Source organism: Oreochromis aureus, linkage group 17 (assembly GCF_013358895.1).
Source record: "Oreochromis aureus strain Israel breed Guangdong linkage group 17, ZZ_aureus, whole genome shotgun sequence".
Lineage (NCBI taxonomy): Eukaryota > Metazoa > Chordata > Actinopteri > Cichliformes > Cichlidae > Oreochromis > Oreochromis aureus.
The window spans coordinates 11,118,239-11,132,535 of record NC_052958.1 but is presented as its reverse complement, the minus strand read 5'-3'; the positions used below and the strand labels follow the sequence as shown (position 1 = coordinate 11,132,535).

Genomic DNA, 14,297 nt, shown 5'->3' with positions numbered 1-14,297 from the left:
AATCACAATCAGCAACACCAGTATCCATTTGATGACAGGATTTAAGATCGTCAGAAAACAAATTTGACTGTCAGTTACTGGATCAGACTCACCATATTTTTATTTTGAAAGTCTACATGTATAAGCATCAGGCCCGCATGACCTGGGCTACTGGTGTAGCTATTCCATGTATTTGTATTTACATAGCACCAACATCTAAAAGGACCTGACATTATAATAGAAAGACTCTGCAACAATCTAGAACAACCAAAAGATTCCCTATGAGCAAGTGCTTTGTCACAATGGGGACCTCCTGTTGTGGTAGGATACAGTTTCCACAGATGAAGAGGATGATGAAGTAGATGCAAACTAGCATGCCAGGAAAAGCTGGACCACCGTACGCCATGATACCATCATACATCACAGAGTTCCAGTCCTCTCCGGTCAGGATCTGTAGAGACAGAAGACAGTAAAAAAAAATCTTATACAAATGTATTTTCATTTAAAAGAAGCCTCGGCCTCATGATAGTGACAGATTACATTTAATTAAGCAACATTATAAAATTTACACTTTTTGTATCATTCAAGGACAAATATAAGGTGACAATGGAGGCCAGACACACTCCATGAGAAAAAGTGGAGCCTGATTACCTGAAACACAGTGAGCAGAGACTGGGGGAAGTTGTCAAACGTGCTTCGTCGGGTCTCGTCAAAGTTGAATTTTCCCCCAAACAGCTGCATGCCCAGCAGGGAGAAGATGATGATGAAGAGGAAGAGCAGGAGCAGCAGGGAAGCGATGGAGCGGACAGAGTTCAGCAGGGATGCCACCAGGTTGGACAAAGAGTTCCAATATCTAAAGGAAGAGAAATTTCGTTGAAATGGTAGTCTTGTTATAATATATTTGGTAGGTTGACTGTTGGATTTCTATTTTGATTTCTTTATAGTTTAGAAGTGACTAGAAGGGAGTCTGATAGTTTCTGTTTCAGTTTAACAGTGCTGCCGGAGTTTCCTGCTAAGAAGTTTATGTTTTGCCATCCTGGATTCATGATTTAGCGTTTTAGTTGCAGGATTGAACTTTTCAGTGTTACCTTAATTGTTTTTTTCCCTCTGTTCTGTGTTCCTGTTTTATGTGTTTGCCCTCCAGAGTTCCTTTGTCTCTGTCTTCATGTTAATGTGACCGTCATATCTCTGTAAGTATTTTGGTTACTCTTTACCTGTTTTTCCTGTTAGTCATTTCCTAATTAGCCCTTTGTGTATAAATAGTCCAGTTTTGTGTGCGTGTTGTGTATGTTTTGCTTCCAATCTGTCCTCACCCCTATGCTTCCCAAACCCTGACAAGTCTAAAAAGCCAATATACAATCACTGGACACTGTATTAGGTACACCTGTTAAACTGATTAATGCAGTGACTTAAGTGACTCTGAATGTGGCATGGTTGTTGGTGTCAGCCTGGTCTGATGAGCTTTGATTTATGGTGCGACACTCAGATGGTCGAGTCAGCATTTGGCATAAACAACATGAAAGCATAGATCCATCCTTCCTTGAATCCAGTCCAATACCTGACTGTTGTTGCTGTCCGTCTCTTTATGACCACAGTGTCTTCTGACGACTGCTTCTAGTAGGATAAGGCGCCATGTCACAAAGCACAAATCATCTCCCACTTCTTTCCTAATCTTGACAATACGTTCACTGTACTCAAATAGCCTAAAAAGTCACTAAAGCTCAATCCAATAGCGCTTGTTTGGGATGTGGTGGACGGGATGTGTAGCTGACAAATGCTATCGTGTCAATATGGACCAAAATCTCTGAGGAATGTTTCCAGCACAGCGCTGAATCTGTGCTTTGAAGAATTACAGCAGTTCTCAAGGGAAAACTGGATCCAACCCATTATAAGCGAGGTGTACCTAATGAAGCGGTCAATGAGTGTATGTAAACTAGTCACAATAGGAAATTCTCACCAAATGATTACTGTGGCAAAATAAAATCCCATAAACAATTATTCAGGTTAGACATTTTTAAATACCATGGATGTTATATGAGATATACTGAAACCTCAGATAAACATTAATCTCATGGAAATCCAAGTTTGTTTGGTTTTTTGGTAATTGCATCACAGACCTATTGTAACCTGTTAGTTCTTCATCCTCTGTTTCCACTTTGCTGAATGCAACATTAAGGCTCTACTGGTATATAAACACTGCAAAACAGGGCAGTTTTAGCTCAGTAGGTAGAGTGGTGGCCCCATGATTGGAAGGTTGGGGGTTCGAATCCACTGAACGGCCACCCTGAGGTACCCCTGAGCAAGATACCGTCCCTACACACTGCTCCCCGGGCGCCCAATGGCTGCCCACTGCTTCACTGAGTGAATGGGTTAAATGCAGAAAGGAATTTGCCCACGGGGATCAATAAAGTATACATTATTATTATTAAAAAGCTGTTACTTTATGTTCAGTATTGCATTAGGTATCTGTGTGAGTATCTTGCCTGTTGGAGGACTGAAGGAATAACTTCTGCTTATTAAATGCATATGCTTTAAGGTCTACACTAACCTGGTTATTTTGAAGATTCGGAGTAAGCGTACACAACGTAACACAGAGATGCCAAGAGGAGACATGATTTTTGTTTCCACCAGAATGGTTTCAAGGATCCCTCCGCATACTACGAAGCTGTCGAACCGATTGAAGAGTGAAACAAAGTAGGCCTGTGAGGAGCAAAACGCAGAAGTTAAAGGTAGAAAAAAGGGTAGAATGTGGTCAGTGTTAACACAAAACAGTGATACAGTATCCTACCTGCAGGCCCAGACTGTACATCTTCAACAGCATCTCACCAGTAAAGAGTGCTAGCAAAACCTTATTGGCTATGTCTGGGGAGGAAAATAAAGGGGGAGTAAAAAGTGTGGGATGAAAATATAATGCCAAAGAAAGTAATTGCACAGAGGTCAATAATTAAGCCCAGATCAGACATATTACTGTTTTGTGTGCATGTGTGTGGGTTGAGCAATGTACCTTGTACATCAGTTAGCCACTGAGGCTGCTGGTGATGTTCAGAGGAAATGGTCAGAGTGTTGAGGAAAACCAGGAAAATGACCAGCCAATAGAAAACTTGTGATTTGACTGCTGCCCGGCATTTCCTTCGACACAGCCTGTTCCACCTCCGGGAGTAGCGGCTGAGAAGGAAGAAGCAGAGATAATAAGTTGGGAAAAGGTGGGAGAGAAAAGAGGATGGGACAGAGAATGGTGGGAAAAAGGAAAGATGAAGGAAGAGAAAAGGGCCCACGAGCAATAAGATAAACCAAGAAAAATAATCAAAAGAAACAAGCGAATGGTGAAAAACAAATAGAGGAAGTGGAAGAAGGACAAAAAAGAGTCAATTAGGTTTTCTACAAAACAGTGATGACATCACGCCTCGGTCTGTGGTCGAGACAGGGTTAGTCATCCTCAAAGACGTTTCACAGAAAGGAGAAACCAGTACAAAGAGCTGCGCTGGAGCATGAGATATGCACCGTTTGAAAAAGAAAAAGAACATTTGCGCTCCCAAAATGATCGAAGGGGCAAATTTTAAGTGAAATATGTTGTATTTTGACTCACAACACAAAGGAAAACAATGCTTTAAAAAGAGAAGTAGCTCATTTTAGCATGCCAACCCTTTTTTTTTTTTTTGATTTAGTGATTTTAATATCTTCCTCTAAGCTGTGGTCAGGTCTTTTGCACCTTGAATGCTCTCTCATGTTGGAAATTAAAGTCATTGTTTCTGATAATTGCTAGCTTTAAACCTTGCAGTCGCATCTGTGTGAAAAACTCGGCTCAAAGGGTGTTTCGACGCTCATATACTGATAAGGTAACGACTGTAATTTCATAATTGTCCTATTCTGGTTAAGTGACATCAAAACCACTAACGAAGAGCAGCTTGTGGTCTTGTTGGCCTACAGGTGGAGAAGTAGTGACGCATGAATTTCACTTGTATATCTTTTAATTTCAATAGCCTAGACACTGATTATATACTTATTTAATGAATTGCTTTAAAAAAGAATGAGGAAGCAATTAATTGTTTTTTCTCTCCAAATAGACACTGTAAGTCACTTTGTCATCATTTTGTACACATGTGGGTGTCTTTGCATTATGTGTACTTGACCCATTTGTCAACCGCAGCAAACATGCAAGAGGATTTTTCATCCAATCGTGACTCCTCTAATTCAAACACATCAACACAGCCCACCAGAGAATCTTCTCCCTCTGCCTATATATGTTGCATCAGTCTTCTGTTTAAATGTGCGTGAGTGCTTTTTATAGTCACTTATGGCACACACTGGCTTCTGCCATGATGCTCACACTGAATTTTACATGAGACACACTCACAACACAATACAAGCAGGCATGCATCGTTACGCTAGAAGGTGTACTGTTTTTTATCGTGTCCGTGACTCCAATTCAAGAAACATTAGTGTTTTTCAAATACTTTGTGTACAGAGGGATAGTTAGTTTGTTGTCCCATCCCAGCTATGGAGATATCAGTGGAAGAATTTGGACCAGTTTAATGGAATGGCTGGAAATTTTTGAGAATTCCTTGATAATGTTAATTGTTTCAAGTAGTGATGAATATGGATTTTGCATGAAAAGTTAAATGCCATCTGCATAAAGACTAACCTTGAGGTTATTATTAGATGCTGGGATTCAGATGATATTTTTATTTTGACAGATACTGTAGTCGCTATGAGTGGCTCAATTTAAAAAAAAGAAAAAAGAAGACTGATGGTGAGAATGGGCATCTTTGCCTAGTACCCCTGTTTCATGTGTCATTTTTGTGAGATTATTCCATTCGTAGTGACAGTGGCTAATGGTGTGGTATACAGAATTCGGATGCAATTATAGAATGATTCACCAAATCCAAAGGTTAGCTTATCAAAAGCTTTTTCTCCATCACTGTAACAATAACTTATTGTTCTCGTTATTAAATTAAATAGTCTAAGTGTATTATTTGAGTAGTGTTGATCTTTAATGAAACCAGTGTTGTCTTAATGTATTATGTATGCATTTAATCTAGATACTGAGAAGTGAGAGGGGACAATAATGGGACTTATTAGGTTTCCATAGAGGTCAAATAGTAAACTTCATCAGTATTAAGATTTTGTGGAAGCTGTGATGAGTGTTTTGTTTCTGTAATGAGACATAAAAAATCATTTGAGCATGTTCCATAATTATTCTCCACAAATGCTTAGAAGTGGCGAATCTAACATGTTTACTGGCAACTTTTTTGCTTTAATTGTGGTGGTAGGACAGAACCAGGCTGCTTACAGTATTTTTGTTAAACCTGCTTTATGTTAAACTTTATCAGGATCAACATTGCAAGTCACCAATCAGAATGTTGTGACGAAACAGACGATCAACTGACCCTGACCCTAATCCTAACCCTAACCCTTTAATAAACGGTAAGCAGAATTGATATTGTCCCTTGCAACATTGGAATTTCATAAATGCAGGAATGGCTTGGCGCGCAAAATGATTAAGTTCACATCATTACCAAGAAAGAAATAATCTATTTTTCTGATGAAATATTACCACCAAAACTTTTGTCTATCTTCCATTTTCATTCATCTCATTCACTCTATATTTTTCCCGTCTGCTACTCTGCAGTCTGATAACTACTAGGCTAAGCTTAAATAATTGTTACCATTAATTTATTTTACTGCACAAACATAACCATGGCAACGATCTTTTCATCAAACTCTGCAAGAGAAGAACCAACATATTTGCAACAGTTTGTTCAAAGAGAAAGGCTACGTTTCCTGTGTTCCTTTTGCACATCTGCACACAAACACCCCCCGACACACACGCACACATACAGGCACAAACACACACAAAAACACCAACGACCAATTAAATAGCACAGCATTAGAGACATTAGAGCAGGTGAATTAAGAGACTATGGTAAACAACATGTACTAACCTGAACTTGGATTTGGAGATCCTAATTCTGGAACACAGAAAACAGAATGGATTATACATACACACATAACACACATATAGACAGGTGCACATGAAAGGGGTGATTTGAGAGGGATAAAGGGGAATAGCTTCCCTTATTATCACAAATGTCTTGGCATATGTTTCTTGATCAACCTGCGCCTCAAACGTTCCCCGATACACAAGCACAAAAACTGCTGATTCTCTCCACAGGATGATCAAAGAACATATCTGGTTAAAAAAAAAACGGCCTGTCCATTTTTATGCACCCACTGGGAACAGATTTTGGGTACAATATAACAAAATGCACTTTGCCGTTATATTTCCTGCTTTTCTCTTGAACAAATCACCCCCAAACACACATACAGTGGCATCCAGTCAAAAGAAAGCAAACTGCGAGTTTGAATTTCCTTCAATCAATCCTGGTGTGAAAAAGAAACGTCATTTATTATTGTAACAAAATGTCTGTTGATTGTTCACCACTGTAACAGGAAAAAGTACAACATGGATAACTGAGGACAAGAGATTATGGAAGACATTTTGAGAGAAGAAAAGAGTCCCACTGGTGGAAAATTTTAATCTAAAAAATAAAACTAAAAAAAAAAAAAAAATTCACTCACTTTATAACTTTAAATATTTAATTTGATCACAAATCTGTGGGGATGCTGAATGACCACGATTAGTTTAACTATATCCACATTTTTAAAAAGATATGAAGATTTTATGGTCCCCATGAAACTTTTCTTGGATTGTTTTCACTGACTACTCTGATGTTGGTAAAAGCAGATAAATTAACCGACGAGCTCACTGACCGAAGCAATGAAATGTTTTCACTGACTGACTGAACAAAAGACTAAGATGACTGACTGGCTGGATATGGGAGCTGACAGGACACACATCTCTTGTCTTCATGTGTCCGTCTTGATTACGAGACCAGTGGGTGCTAAAGTAGCTTCTATCGTGAGGAACGGCTCCATGGCGATGTGAAGAAAAACGGACATACTCTGAAGTCTTTCCTCCAGAATACTGGGAGGAATGCTCCATGTCAAATTTGTTGAAATCTCACAGACAGAGAATAAGGGGCTATATTTCTAGTCCTGGCAAGGTACACTACATATCACTCTCTGGATATGTGAATTTAAATTAAACGTTATGATTGGTAACAACAAGGGCATTACTGATCGCCAAGAAAACAACATAATAAAGCAAATATCATATAATTTATTTCCTAAATATTCTGGCCCTTCTAATCCTCAGCATGTCAGCTAATGCGGTTTGGTTAAAACTGCTGGAGTAGCAGAACTCCTGAGCCTATAAATATAGTTTAAAATATATAAACATAGTCCAAGATTAAAAAAAGAAACCAAATCAGCAGAAAAAAGTTCAAGCAAGATATAAATGACTTTAGCCGCGGCCACTTACACTATGTGGACGAAAGTATTTGGCCACACATCTTAATCTCTGAATTAAAAGCATCTAGCCATGCAGGTTGCCTTTAAAACATAGAACCGTATGTCCTTACAGGTTAGTGGTGACTAAAGTGAGGCATATCTGCAACATAGCTAATCAATTAATTGTCTAATTACTAATTTTAGTAAAAGAAAAAGACATCTGTGTTGTTGAACAAAATAGCAGAACCTTCTTTTTTACAACTTTATGACAACAGAGAAAAAAAATGAAAAAGAAAAAAAGTAATGTTGTAAAATGTAATACAAAATTAATAATTTGTAAGTATCAAATTGCTGGTTTCTTATTTATTTGGCATTTCATTATTGCATGTCTCATTTCTGGTTCCAGCTTAAGCTTCACATATGACATACCCTTTTATTTTTATTATTTTAGCCTGACAGATCACAAATAAACACATACAACATAACAAAGACGAAATAACAGATGGACAGCGAGAGTACAGATAAACAACAGCGTGCCATCCACGTGTGCCGACTAGCCTTATCGCTCCTGCAGTTGAGAGTGAATCAGTTTAAATCTAAGATTAAAGTTTCTGTGTAATGCATTTCTGCTCGTGAGGAACAGTTTTGTATGTAGGTGTGTTTGCATGTGTGTACTGAAATAAGTCCGCTGGGGTCGCAGCCCCTGTGCTGTCTTGTGTCTAACAAAGAAAGCAACACATTTGTTTGAATAATGTAAAAAATGAAAGCAGAGCGGAAAGCGGGAATGAGTGAGTCAGCTGTTTGTGAGCTCCCACAGGGGCGGAAGAAAGCACTTCAACAGCTAACGCAGAAAAGGGGGTAGAGAGGGAGAGAATGGAAATAAAGACGGAATACTATTAGATGTAGTTAAGATTTACATAAGATAGATTTGTCTTCCTTTTCAAAATTCATTAGCTCCCAAGCAATGATTTGGCTTTGTCCTTGTACCGTGTGTAGCAGTTGTGCGCACTCACTACCCAACTAGATAAACTTAAAAACTGTGTTCAAATTATAAACCTCTAGTTCGCAAACTGATAGCAATAGCACATTTATAATTGTGATATGAGGAAAACAACTGTAAAATGAGATTAAAATCATTTTTTAGCTGGAAATGCGATCTAGCAACTAGTTTTTGCTCCCTCAATTTGCTTGTTTAGCTACAGTTTGCCGAAAGAAAGTGAAAAAAGGGCAGTTGGCACAGCACTACTAATAAACTAGTGAGTTAAAAAAAAAAAATAAAAAACTTCCAGGAGCAGTAGCTCTGATTGGTTCCCCTTCAGATCTATCCAATTTTACCCTAACAGAACTTTATCCATGTGGAGTATATTGACAGCTTTGTGCTACTGTAGTCTAACAGACTTGTGAGATCAGTAAAGTATACAAGCAATCTGAGGCAATTCTGCCATGCACAATACTGCAGGATGCAATTCGTCCTTAAACCTGACAAAAGATGACTGAGAAAGCTGAGGAAAAGAGGGAGGAGAAAAGGTGTGTCTGTGAAAGACGGTGAGATACTTACGCCAGGCGGGTACAGCAGGTCTCACCCTCTACGTCTCCCCCGGGGGCATTGTCTGTGTTGACTGATTCATTCTCGCTGGCTGGCATGCTCACTGAGAGACAGAGATGAGCAGCAGCAGAGAAAGGGAAAAAAATCAACAGATGTGGAGAGAAACAGAAAGAGAGACGAATTAACAAGAAGGAGAAACGGTCAGACATCATAATTATGCAACGGAAAACACGGCAGAATTTTACAGGTGCAAGACAACACACTTGAGAGCTACAAAGTGCAACCAGTGTTCAGGTACCGAGGAGCACTGGACACTGGGTTGGTGTTAAACATTTGATCTTTATCAGAGTTATCTTGCACCAGCATACAAGCTAATTAAAACCACTGTTGAAGTATAGGAATTAAAACGTAAGCATTATTCAATCCTGCTAATTAAGGCACACGGCTACACACATACCCTAGAGTCAATAAAACCATTCCCAAATTTTGCACTGATTGCCCACACTAATTACACACTAAGTTGCCAGTTAGGGATCTTGGGACACAAACCTTGCAACCTTGTTAGTTTGTGGTGCTAAACCAAAGTAATATAATTCCACAGCTGAATGCCTAAAGCTAAAAAGGTAGCACAGACACAACACTTGAGGAAAAGGTTGACTAATTCTCATTTTGCCAATTGCTGCTGTGGTGAATGAAACTAAGCTGAAGCATTGGCTTGCTTATTGACGTCACCACAATTTTTGACATTAGTCAACAATTTCTGTGCTCGATTTTAACTTTTCAACATTCAAGATTGGGGCTATTTTTTGGAAGGATTTCCATTTTCAAGCTGGGGGATTGCTTTACTTTGAGGGGATTAAAACTTGATGAAATTCATTTTTGATTTCAAGACCCAAAGAGTTGGGGAAAAAAAGATGTCTATCTGTGGTCTACAGATGGTGTTTGGGGAGGGGGGTGGTCTTTAAAAACAACCAAACTTATTAAAAAGAAAAAGTACAGTTTTACTCCTTGCCCCAGTGGTACTTTTGCAGATTTGCAAACAGGTGGAAAGCTTTTTCTTTGTTTATAGAAATCACAAGTACACTGCAAATGTGGCACTTTGTCCTTAGGCGGGAGTAATATAAATTGGCAGGTAAGGATGGAATAGAAGAAAAAATGAAAGAAAATAGAAAGGCAGGATTGGAGGGCGAAAGTAATGGAGGCACTGAGGGAGGTATGGTTAGCGGGAGAGACGGGGAGAAAAGAATGTGGGGATGGCTGCTGGAGAGATTGATATGAAGTGATACATTGGTTTTTATTGCTTCTGTCAGTCTTTGCCTGCTGGCGGGAATGAGCTGCGTTCCCCTTACTGTCACCTCAAACACTTATTGTAACACCCTCTGGGCACCAGAGCCAGGTACTGCATATGAATATCAATGCCTCTTGTGTTAAAATAAGATATCTTCAGTAAAACCTACTGGTGCAAATGATCTTACAGCATGAAACCAAATAATATGATCAGCACTTAACCACGACCCTCTCAAAAAACCTGCAAACAAACCCCAATCTTTTTTTTTTTTTTTTTTTCAAAGATATTAATAATGTTATTCTGACTGGGATTATCTTTTCCATTTACTCATTGATTCCGGGCCAAAAAGTCCAGTTACATGTATTCCTGCATTTTGTTGGTCTTTTGTGCAGATTTGCTACTGAAACTGGAGAAATCCATCCGGCGAAGTCATGAAGTCATGTTTAGAAAATTACTCCAAAGTATGTAGCTATACATCCACTGGCCAATTCATTAGTTAGTTACTATTAGTTAGTTCATTAGTATGGTGTCGCAGCCAATATTGCGACAATATTGCAATATTAAACTCTAGTGGTGGTTGTGCAGGAAGACACCAGGAAATCAGCAGGTTTCTGAAATACCCAGACTAACCTAAACAACACCTGCATGTTGAAAGTCACATAAATCCCCATTTTTTTTCCATTCTGATGCTCAGTTTGAACTTTAGCTGGTTGTCTTGATCATGCCCGCATGCTTAAAAGCATTGAGTTGCTGCCTTGTCATTGGCTGATTAGATATGTGCAGCTGAATAGGTGCACCTATCAGAATGGCCAGTTAGTGTATCTTTCTGAGCCAAAGGAATTTGTTTGCATTACGTGGTTATCCCAAGAGATGGCTTGTAAGCCCAACGATGTGTCAAAGTAAGCTACAGTGAGTGAACAGTGCATTAGGTTACTGTACTTTGACACATGGTTAGGGATGAACGAGTTTAGTGCTGTAGAGATCACGATGGTCTGTCTCAACTTAAATACCTCTGCCATGCACACGCTGTGTGTTTCTTTCACCTCGACACGTGCCACCTGCTGCTATGCTACTTAGTTAAAAGCACCCAGGGCCCTCTGGCCTCTCCTGAGGCTAAAAGCCTTTCAAATATAAAAGCAGCCCGGTGCCTTCCCCTCAATGGAGCGCTGAACTAGTTTAATGCCTATTGTTAGAGTAAAACCCCAAAGACCTGAGACACAGAGACAGGGAAGGAGATGAAGAAGGAAAAGGAACATGGAGTATTGAAGGAAGAAAAACGAAAGGAGGGGCAGAGGAGGGAAGACAGGAAGACAGAAAGGTGATAGAACAGAAAGTGTTGGCATGTGTTGGTGAGCTTGAACATGAACTCAGGGCGCTATTTCTGGAAAAAAAAAAAAGCACCCTCCACAACAGTGTGCGTTTTTATGGCAGCGTCTCGTGTTTGTTTTGGTGTTTTTGTCAGCAAACTAAAACAGATTTTATTTCCAGTCACAAAAATGAAAAATATATTTAATTCAAAATGTCAGACAACCCCCCCAAAAAAGACACTGAATTCTACTTTGTATCATTGTCTTAATAATGACAACACAAATCTTTTCATGCAGGCTTTTGGTAATTTGACTTTATAAAAAGGTTAAAATTCTCATTTCAAAGCTGTTTCTCGACTGTATTCATTATCACAGCTAGCAAGGCTAATAGTGATGCAGGAGGGGGGGGACTTTAGGGAAAGGAATCTGAAAAACCAAGGAGAGGACTCTGACATCACTAACAATAGTAAGAATAGTGTTTTTTATGAGCCATGTGGTACGAAACCATCACTCCAGTTGTTTTCTGTGATGACATCCTCTTGTTATTTTTTCAGACAAGTCAGGCAGATGCAGATCCTTTCCTACAAAAGTTGTTTCATCTCAGCACAGTAATGTTATTTCTCTCCTTGTCTCCCTATTCCCTGGACTTTGAGTTTTGTTTTTTAACATTTTGAATGTACTTAAGTAATTTAAAGGGCCATGAAACACTGTAAAGATTTTAATGTAATAAAGACATGCAATTTTGCCAGCAGCAGGGGTAGTTATCAGGGGGAAAATTCCATGTCTCCACTGTCGGAGGATATTCATATATATGGCCCTCATATTTAATCATCATTCAGCGGTTGGTGCATGAAAAAGGGTAAGGAAGACAAAGAGAATAAACTATTTTACAGTGTTGAGAGGCAGGGGATCCCCACTCTGGAGGCTGCAGAGAAAGATGCTTACTCCACTGGAGGGGGAGTGGATAAAAAGGGGAGGAAGAGAGGCGTCGGAAAGTGGGGAGTATAGGTGAGCAGAGAGGTTGCAGTCTGCTTGCATGTCTAGAATCCAGTAAAGCTTTAACTAGTGCTGGACCATGCAGACAGACGCACACGCCTTACGAAGGAAAGCCGCATTTTTCTTCACGGCTCCACGCAGGGACAGAAAATGATGGCTCTTACCTGGGGATAGAGAGCACGGCTCAGCAAGACAGACCACACAGATACTTACATGAAGGGTTCACACAAGTATGCTCATATATACCAAAATACGCACAAAGAACTATGAATTCTTCTGGAAAAATGGCATTCCCTCTTTGCAGTCACACCTCATTTCATTACCGCAGGTATGTAATTTGAAACAGAGCACTAACATTACTGGCATTACTGGCGCAAAATCACTCATGTCTGTTTCTCTCCTGTACCGCTTAATCTTTTAATCTCCACATGCTGGGTAAAGGTACATATTTGAACACAAATCACAATCTTTTCTCAAATCTAGCCAGGCAGCGAATGAAAACAAACGTAAAAAGGCAGGTTGAAAAGAGATGGTGACTGAGAGCAAAGTGTATTGAAAAATTTCTGTTGTTTCGCTCCGCATAGTGAGATGCCACAGAGTAGTAGTTTGAACATCTTTCTTTTTCGTCACATCCTCCACAAACTCTTTAGGAGTCTGGTGTGTTTCCAGGACAGATGGGATTGTATCTCTCTACCATTAAGGAGGCATCCTAACCAGAAGCCCTGCTGACCAAAAATAATTACAGCTGAAAACATTTTAATGTATACATGCCTAATCCTAAACTGGATAGACATCGGAGCACAAGTCAAAGAACAGACACATACACGATCCTGACAGTCAGTGGAATGACTGGACCAGGAATGCATACTGGTCTTGTTTCTCAAGTGGGCTAGAAATAATTTTAACACACACAGGAAGGACAACAAAAAAAGAAGACAGAATGTAAGAACAAGACAGCAATGAAAGCATGCAAGACTGGCACTTCTGCTGTGTGCCTTAAACTACCTGCTTCCATAAAAATCTATCCTCCATTCCATGTGTTCCAAATCAATCCCATATCTTCCAGCTCTCTGTACCTCTTGGCTAGCCCTCCGTTGACCTGCCAGGGTGGTGGGTGACCATTCGGGCTATGCCGTCTGTAGCATTGTAGCATTTTGGGTGTGCTGTGGTGGATCAGAGTCTCCAGTTTCTGGTTGACTGGGAAGGGTATGACTAGGGTAAGGGTAAGATTAACTGCAAAGACTATTGTGGTAAACCCGGGAATTTCTTCTTATACTGTCCAGTGAGGCCAAAAGGGAAAGCCTACCAGTAAATGTAGAGATACTAGTGAGCAGTACTTAACTAAAAGCCATTCCCTGCATGTTTTTACAGCCAGTCTTTGCTTTAATCAGGATACACTGTCTCGCTGAGCTATAGTTGACTCTGGAGCTAAACAAAGCCTGTTACCAAATCAATTGTTTCCTGTCCAAAGGGCCAAGTGGCAAAGGGGCTAGCTGGAGAGATAACCATACTTTCTGTGTATTAGCACCTTTACCACTGTCTATATTGGAAGCAGACAAAAACAGCATGAACTTCAGAGCAAAATCAACACCTTGAGGACTATCAGAGGGGCCCCTGCCCCACAACATACCGCAGGCCAGAGAGTTTGGTTGTCTTCTAGAGACCTCTTAAAATCCACTTCCAAGAAGTTAGGTCCTCTTCCGGGGACACACCAAAAGTGTTTCCAAGCCAACCGAGAGACATAATCTGACCATGCCCTGGGTCTACCTCTAGGCCTACTCCCATTTGAACATACCTGAAACTGCTCATCTAGGAATCATCCTAGTAGAAC

At 39.9% G+C, this 14,297-nt stretch overlaps 1 protein-coding gene across 1 annotated transcript in view; it reads right to left on the bottom strand.

Moving 5' to 3' along the window:
• cacna1c (calcium channel, voltage-dependent, L type, alpha 1C subunit) overlaps positions 1-14,297 on the bottom strand; it is a 208,602-nt gene that overhangs the window by 36,055 nt on the left and 158,250 nt on the right. Inside the window, exons 11-17 of the mRNA XM_039601220.1 lie at positions 8,888-8,978; positions 5,922-5,948; positions 2,984-3,144; positions 2,768-2,841; positions 2,528-2,679; positions 631-832; positions 310-430 (exon numbers count right to left, since the gene is read on the bottom strand). Of these exons, the coding sequence (XP_039457154.1) occupies positions 310-430; positions 631-832; positions 2,528-2,679; positions 2,768-2,841; positions 2,984-3,144; positions 5,922-5,948; positions 8,888-8,978 (828 nt within the window). The remainder of the gene's footprint in view (positions 1-309; positions 431-630; positions 833-2,527; positions 2,680-2,767; positions 2,842-2,983; positions 3,145-5,921; positions 5,949-8,887; positions 8,979-14,297) is intronic.